The 8,205-nt window shown below is 34.0% G+C and overlaps 1 protein-coding gene across 1 annotated transcript; it reads left to right on the plus strand.

Moving 5' to 3' along the window:
- Window positions 1–7,527: 7,527 nt before the first annotated feature.
- On the plus strand, window positions 7,528–8,205 carry LOC148604193 (uncharacterized). Its single transcript, XM_088550122.1, has one exon. It carries the CDS (start codon window positions 7,528–7,530, stop codon window positions 8,203–8,205), a length of 678 nt encoding a protein of 225 aa, XP_088406248.1.

The raw sequence follows: 8,205 nt of genomic DNA on the forward strand, positions 1-8,205 counted from the left end.
ATTTTTTTTAAAATTCGGATCTTACGCTTCTTGTCGCCCGTTGTCGCTTATTGCGATGCCGCTAAATCAACCAATGAAAATTGGTGTTACATCGGAGCACCTTCAATGGCATCAATGAACAAAAGAAGATGCAATATAAAATAAAAAATCTTGCATATCAATAAAGATGAATTATTAATAGAAAATATTTTAATAATAATAAAAACATTCTTGCATTGTAATGAAAAAATCTTACATATTAATAAAAAAAAGCTTACATATTAATGAAAAAAATCTTGCATTACAACATAAAATCTTGCATTATAATAAAAAAAAATAATCTTGCATTTCAATAAAAAAAATTCTTGCATTATTATAAAATATCGCATATTAATGAAAAAATCTTGCATTATAATGAAAAAAAAAATCTTCCATATTAATAAGAAAATATTGAATAAAAATTGAAAAGTGATGAATTTTGCAACACATCACTTGCCATACAAATTGCCCCGTTATACTTTGTGTGTTAACTTTGCCGTAGTCGATATTGTACAAAGCAAGTACTTTTAATTAGTGCTTCACCGTCTTTAATCGCTGGTAAAGGAAAACTATTGACTTTACGACAAACGTGATGACTTTTCATTCAGAATTGTCAACTTTCCTTTCATCTGTGACAACATCCCTTCAGCGCCTGTGTTTTGAGTGTTCATATCACATACGTTATGCCAGAGCTTGCCGAAACTACGCAGACTTTTTGTATCGCTCTAGAACTCTAACAAATAGGCTTCTGGAACAATGCTATGTTGGTACAAGATTGAAGTCATCACTACAGAGGTTTTATGGTCGTCATCATGAACTCGTGGATCGTTATGGTGTATCCGTCTGCAACATGAAACTAAACTGATTTATTCAACAGGTCATAGTTTTCCTTTCCTCGTTTGTCTACCCCGGACTTGACTTTTTATGAGCAACTCGGCGGGCGTTTCTAGAAAAGCAGAGGACGCTTACCCTACCGGTGCACATGGTCCATGCTCCCAGTTTTTAGTGGAGTCCGAGTTGTTCATTTGCTTTTGTTACTTTGTATGCATGATTTTAGTTACTTTACGTTCTTTGTTGTGTATGTCTGTTTTCCATGTCTGGTCTTTGTCCCTGGATTACATTCTTTTGATTACCGCTATGACCTTGGTTCCCTTGATTACTCTTTAAAGTATGACAAGTCGATGGTTGTATAGGTAAACGGACAGAAAGTTACAGAACATAAAGTCTCAGTTTTGCTAAAACAAAAAAATCACAAATAACAATTTTACCATTATTAAAGAAAATGGACAGTAACGCATTTCAAAAGGGGAAATTTCAAAATAAATCATATTCTGATGTTTAGCTATTCTTAAATGAATACAAAAATCAACATAGATGTCAAATTGTATGATAACTTTTAATTCCGTATTGTCAACATTTCCTTTCATCTGTGGCAACATCTCTTCAGCACCTGCGTATGAAGTTTTCATATCACAACCCATGTATACGTTATGCCAGAGCTTGCCGTAGCTATGCAGACTTCTTGTATAGCGCCAGACTTCTTACAATTAGACCCCTGGAACAGGGTTATGTTGCTACAAGATTGAAGTCACCACTACAGAAGTTTTATGGTCGTCATTCTGACCTCATGGATCGTTACCGTGTATCCGTCTGCACCACGGAAACTGATTTGTATAACGTGTCATAGTTTTCTTCTTCTAATGTTTCTAGAAAAGCAAAGCACGCTTATCCTACCATTGCACCTGGTCCATCCTCCGCGTTTTTAGTGTTTAGTCCGAATAGCTCATTACTTTGTATTATTTTGATTATTTTATGTTCTTTGTTGTGTGTATGACTGTCTTTTTTTTCCATGTCTGGTCTTTGTCCGTGGATTACATTCTCTGATTTCCGCTAGAGTCATGGTTCTCTTGATTACTCCTTTAAATTTTTCCCAAATATATTTAACAAGGAAGATTTTCTAATCAAATATTGATTTCGGAAATGTTTTTTATCCGACATCAAATCCCAGTCCCCAATGGTCGGTGCCTGATGCACTGTTACCATAGTTGTCCGAAAGAAAATTGAGTTATCTTTCTTGGAACATATTTTCTTGATTTTATGGACAGTGAAACTATTTCATAATATAAATACTGCCTGAAGATTTCAATTAAGAGAGAAGTTCAAAGTAGCACTCCACATAAGAATCATACAAAATGTGATTCATAGTTGGAAATCCTACATATTTTTAATTTTTTTTTATATTTCTAAATGTCATTGTAAACCGAAAATAACGTGGTTTTTCATATCACCCTTCTTCATAGGAGATAAACATTATATTTAATGCAACGTACAGTACTAAATTTAGGGAGATTAATGTAAATGACTACAATACAAAAAAAAACTATTTGATTTTCGATGTTGATTATCTCCTAAGAGCAGACCGATCGGAATGAATAATTATACATTTCATCATGTAGACCTAAAAAAGCAACTTAAATATGTAGCCTTTTTCAGGTGTATCATATTTTACAGAATTTACTTGATTTAAAAAAAACTGCTACTTAATTCTCAAGGACAGCAATTACCAAATCTTTGTATTGTCTATTAATTCCAAATTTTGAATGGTCGTTTTATTGGGCATTTTCCTTTTGCGCCAGTACTCCATTTGCGCCAATTTACCTTTCGTAGTTAAATTGCGCCAATAAATTAATGATCCTTTTGCTCCAGGATACAGATAAATTTATATTTTATATTGTTTTTGTGTCACATTAGATGCGCGGTGCAGTTATTGTATATTATTCACCATTTAAAAAAAACATCTCTTTATAAGTAGTTGTTCATCTCTTTGGTAAGTATAATTATAAAAATATAAGAAATGTATCAGCCATTTATTGATTTCACCACCGTAATTCTTGTACTCCTTAAAAAAACCAGGATTCTTTATTTTGCGCCAAAATGACTTACCAAGATGGAAGCAACAAGACTTCGGATATAGCTCTGACAACAGTGTGCATTCCTTTTCTAAAGTCAAGATGTATGGTTTGAATACTTAGATTCCATCGACAACTATCACTGGTTTTCCTCTATTTGACTCATTCTTCCTAATATTGACATCCATTTCTCCCGATAAACTGGTCACTATATAGATATTGTTTTTACTTATTGTACTTACTGGTCTAATCCAGATCTGTCTGGTCAGGATAACAAATTTTAGATCTTATTCAAGAATAATAAAAATTAAAATGAAAATAAAAAATATATAAATAAATAATTATAATAAATAGTTTATATTTTGTTTTTATTCCGGATACATTTTTAAATATATAGATGTATTTTTTTATGTTTCTCATCTTTAATTTATTCATTTCTAACTGATTTTCTTTATTTTATGATCGTTTTACTTTAGATTTTTACATTTTTCAGATTTAATTTCCTTATTTGTATTTGGCGCAAAAGGTAGTCTTATTCTGACGGAAAAGGACTACATGGAATTTTTTTTGGTGCAATTTAACAACGTTTGTTTATCAATTGGCGCAAAGAGACGATGGCCGTTTGATTGGAGGCCAAATGGTTGACTTATAGTTCATATGGCACGCCGTACTTATATTTCCTCCTTGTTCAGGATATCTCTTTATAAAATATCTTATTAAGTTTAAGAGATATCTTATATTCTTTATAAGATAGCTTATAAAAGATATGAGATATCTTATAACTTATTTTCTTTATAAGATATCTGAATAAAGAGTAATCGAAGGAACCAAGGTTATAGCGGTAATCAGAAGAATGCAATCCAGGGACAAAGACCAGACATGCGAAACAGACATACACAGCATAGAATACAAAGTAACTAAAATCATAAACACAAAGCAACAAAAGCAAATGAGCAACTCGGACTCCACTGTAATTGGGAGCATGGACCAGGTGCACCGACAGGGTAAGTGTCCTCTGCTTTTCTAGAAACCCCCGCCGAGTTGCTCATAAAAAAGTCCGGCGTAGACGAAAGAGGAAAGGAAAACTATGACACGATGAACAAATCAGTTTAGTTTCATGGTGCAGATCCACGTGTTTATGATGGCGACCATAAACTTCTGAAGTGATGGCTTCAATCTTGCAGCAACATAAACCTGTTCCAGAAGCCTAACTGTAAGAGTCCTAACGCGGTACAAAAGATTTGCGTAGTTACGGCAAGCTCTGGCATAAAGTATGCGTTAAAACTCCATACGCAGGTGCTGAAGGAGTAATCAAGGGAACCAAGGTTATAGCGGTAATCAAAAGAATGTATTCCAAGGACAAAGACCAGACATGGAAAACAGACATACACAACAAAGAACATAAAGTAACTAAAATCATGTATACAAAGTAACAAAGGTAAATGAGCAACTCGGACTCCACTAAAAACTAGGAGCATGGTCCAGGTGCACCGGTAGGGTGAGCGTCCTCTGCTTTTCTAGAAACACCCGCCGAGTTGCTCATAAAAAGGGATGTTCCCACAGATGAAAGGAAAGTTGACAACTCTGAATGAAAAGTCATCACGTTTTGTCGTTAAGTTTGGTCAATAGATTTCCTTTATCATCGATTTCTAAGTGTAGGTCAAGATATAGGTTTACCTCACAGTGGCTGTAGTATCCTTTATCTCTCCGAGTCCCCGAAACTAGGATTGTTTAACGATAGTACGTCATCTATATAGCGGAAACTGAGATTAAAGGATCTAGTTAAACGATGTTCTTTCATTCGGATCAGAATCAGCTATGACATCAGCTTCATAAGAAGGAAGAGGTCAGCAAGTAGAGGAGCACATTTGTTTCCATTAGAATACCGACTGTTTGTTGAAAAACGCGTCCACCACACTGGACAAATACGTTGTCGATAAAAATTCCAGCATTTTGAAAACATCTTCTTCTGTATATTTGGAAGATGACTTGGAATTATTTTTTACAAAGTATGAGATTAAGATTACCATGAACTATATAATTATATCTAGGTGTACCATCTTCTTGCAAAACAACGATCTTTTGTAGTATATAAGATATCTCATAAAATTTATAAGATATCTTATATATTCTTTGTCAGATATCTCATATATTTAATAAGATGTCTTGTTAACAGTACATTCTGTGAGATATCTTATAAAATTTATAAGATATTTTATTAAAAATAGAAGATATGTCATAAATTATAAAAGATATCTTTGAAGTGGAATAAATAAAAATACGGAGTGACATGTTCACTATGCCTTGACCAGTGTGAAGGTCATTTATTTTATTAGATATTTTCATATCCTAGGCCAACTTATTTGTTGGACAACACTGAAATTACTGTTCATCTCAAATATAACTTAAACAATAGAGTGATATCTAGTTATAACAATTATAATGTAGTAGTCTCAATTTACAGACAAAAGAAAAGCTCATCAGATGCTTTTTGAAACGCGATATTACTATCTGAGAATACCTTTCTTGAAAAATATTAATATGATATAAATATGACAGAATCCCAGACGAAAACATGGATAGATAACGACTAACATATCAAAAACAGAGTTTCGACTAGGTAACCCCCTTTAAACAAGACTTTATACAAATTTAAATTAGTTCTTTATGTTCTAAGAACTTGTTTGTATGATTTAATAAGTCACTTTCAAAAGCATTCTAAGAACAGCAAAACAAATACAAAAAATGGTAAATTAAATAATAAATGATTAAAATCTGATGTTACACTTGTACTGTAAAAACGGATAAGATCAAGAAGAATATTTAAAGCTAAATAATTTTAATAACCGTAGATTACTAACCGAATTTCTAATCAGCGACCATAATTTAGAGGTGGAGGTGGTGCGCTGTAAAAAGATAATCTGCCAACAAAAAACATACAATATATGCAATGTTCTCGAAGATTATAAACATTTCGTTCCCGACTGTAAAGTCAATGATCGAGAAGCTACAAGGAGAATTTATCAATAAAATAACAAATTTTCATAATAACGAGCTTCACTCATTTGGAAAGTGAAAAAAAATATATATCAAATCCAGACAGTATGAATGTTTTGTCAAGTGTTTTAACTTTTCATAAATAGTCTTTGGAATTGCTAAAATTAGATCCATATTGGTCAAGTGTAAACATTTTTATGCTTATGTTTATTGTGAAGTAGATTTTGTGTGGTGTTTATATAATGTGTATGATGTTTTTTTTATTTGTTTTAAGCAGTCAGGACTGTGATTTGCAATAAAGTATAATTGTACATTCTTAAAAATTATGTGGTCCGTATGTCCTGGGGGCCTTAAATCCAGTCAACAAGACATGGGAAAATACTTACAATAATTTCAGTCTCTCCTTAAATTTGGCTTTAACAAACTTGTGTTTAAAAAAAATTATTTCAATATCAACTTAAAGCGCCTAGTAAAGGCTACCACACATTTGAACGAAAATTGGGGAAAAGTCTCATTAACAATGTTTTGATTTGTTCAAGATTTTGTGAAGGCATAGATAGATTATTGAATCGAACAATAAAGATAAAACTTTTAACTAACTCATGTAATTTATCCACTATGTTCCAACATCGAATGGTGGAACATAGTGCACATTCAAGAGCTAGTTTTAATTAGATCGGTGGAATGCCTGAAGACAGTGATATAAGAAAAAAAGCAAAAAATACGAATGACAGTCCAGATATATGTATACTCCCAGCTGAGAACTTAGAGGAGATCAAATGTGCCGGTAAAGTTCACCATATAATACAACAGCTATTCCTTTGATTGTTACATTCTTCTAGTTTATTGATATGTCATGCTTAGTTCTATGCATTAGCTAGAAATATAATTAGAATGGATATGGTAAATATGTGAAGGAGACACCGGGATTAAAAGTATTAGCGCAAGGCCACCCATGGGTCTTTAATGAACGACGGGGAAATCTTCACACCACAGGACAGGCTGCAGCTCGCCCCAAACCAACATTAAATATAGGTACAGCAAAATGGTGACCCTCTGTTGTGAATAGTTTCTTTATTTCTAAGTTTCAATTATCTTTTATTTATGAACGAAAGACAGTAACGTTATTTCCTGCAATTTGCAACAACGTGAATGGACTTACCAAGCTCAGAAATTTAATTCAGACCAAGGAAAAGACGATATTGGAATTGGATGCACAGATTCTCGACAAAATATCGGACGATGAACATGAAGAATAAATCACAGAAGCTGACAGGTATACTTTCGATATACAAATGGCAATTTCCAAACTGTCCACAATCATCAACAATGCAAAATCTGCGGTTCCCCCAATCATAAACCCAACTAATCCCACAGTAACCCCTCAGAGTAACTTTCACACATCAGAACTAAACCCGCATGCCACGGACTTCGTATCCCCGCACACTTCCGCCGCCACCAGCTACATGTGCACACAGCCCTAGTCCGTACCTCCTACAACGTATAGTTTCCTGCAAGCTACTATGAGCACCTCAGGATCCGTATGCACAAATGAAAGCACATTTCACAAATTGCCCAAGCTCAATTTGTCTTCGTTCGGAATATGATAGATTGGCAGCCGTTTTGGGACTCCTTCTCAGCAGCCGTACACGAAAATTTAGCATTTAATGATGTCCAAAAATTCAATAACCTCAAATCACAACTCTACGAAGAAGCTAGTCAATGTATCGCTGGATTACAAATTACCAACACGAATTACGCTCAAGCCCTACAAGTCCTCAAACGCAGATTTGGTAAGCCGCATAAAATCATTGAAAACTATATGCAAAAATTTATCAGTTTACCAAGTCCTACGTCTGATATTACGGAACTGAAGAATTTCTACGATGGTATGGAAAATTACATTAGAGGTCTAGAATGTATGGGTCAGACATCAGAATCTTACGGAAGCCTATTAGTACCGATCATCATGAACAAAATCCCAGAAATTATCAAAGAGAACTTAATCAGAGCACACGGAAGTGAGCAATGGACATTATCCCTACTACGAGAAGCAATTGAGAAGGAAATCACGATCGAACAAGCCAGTAAATCAGCTAATTCCTACAATGCAGTGCAAACCACAGGGTTCACACCTACGTCCACCTTTATAGCTAATACAAAGAGAAACTCCACAAAACCTAACCAAAGTATCAACAAAAAGCCATGCGTATTTTGTAACAATATCCACGCCCCTACAGAATACACTAAAGTCATGTTTCAAATATCTCGGGAACCATGA

This window comes from Perna viridis, chromosome 10, assembly GCF_037379345.1.
Source record: "Perna viridis isolate PV_CMFRI_1.1 ecotype Kerala chromosome 10, ASM3737934v1, whole genome shotgun sequence".
NCBI classification, from domain to species: domain Eukaryota; kingdom Metazoa; phylum Mollusca; class Bivalvia; order Mytilida; family Mytilidae; genus Perna; species Perna viridis.

Excerpts from the sequence above, each read along its gene's own strand:
- LOC148604193 (XM_088550122.1), top strand. The coding sequence starts at position 7,528 with ATGATAGATTGGCAGCCGTTTTGGGACTCCTTCTCAGCAGCCGTACAC.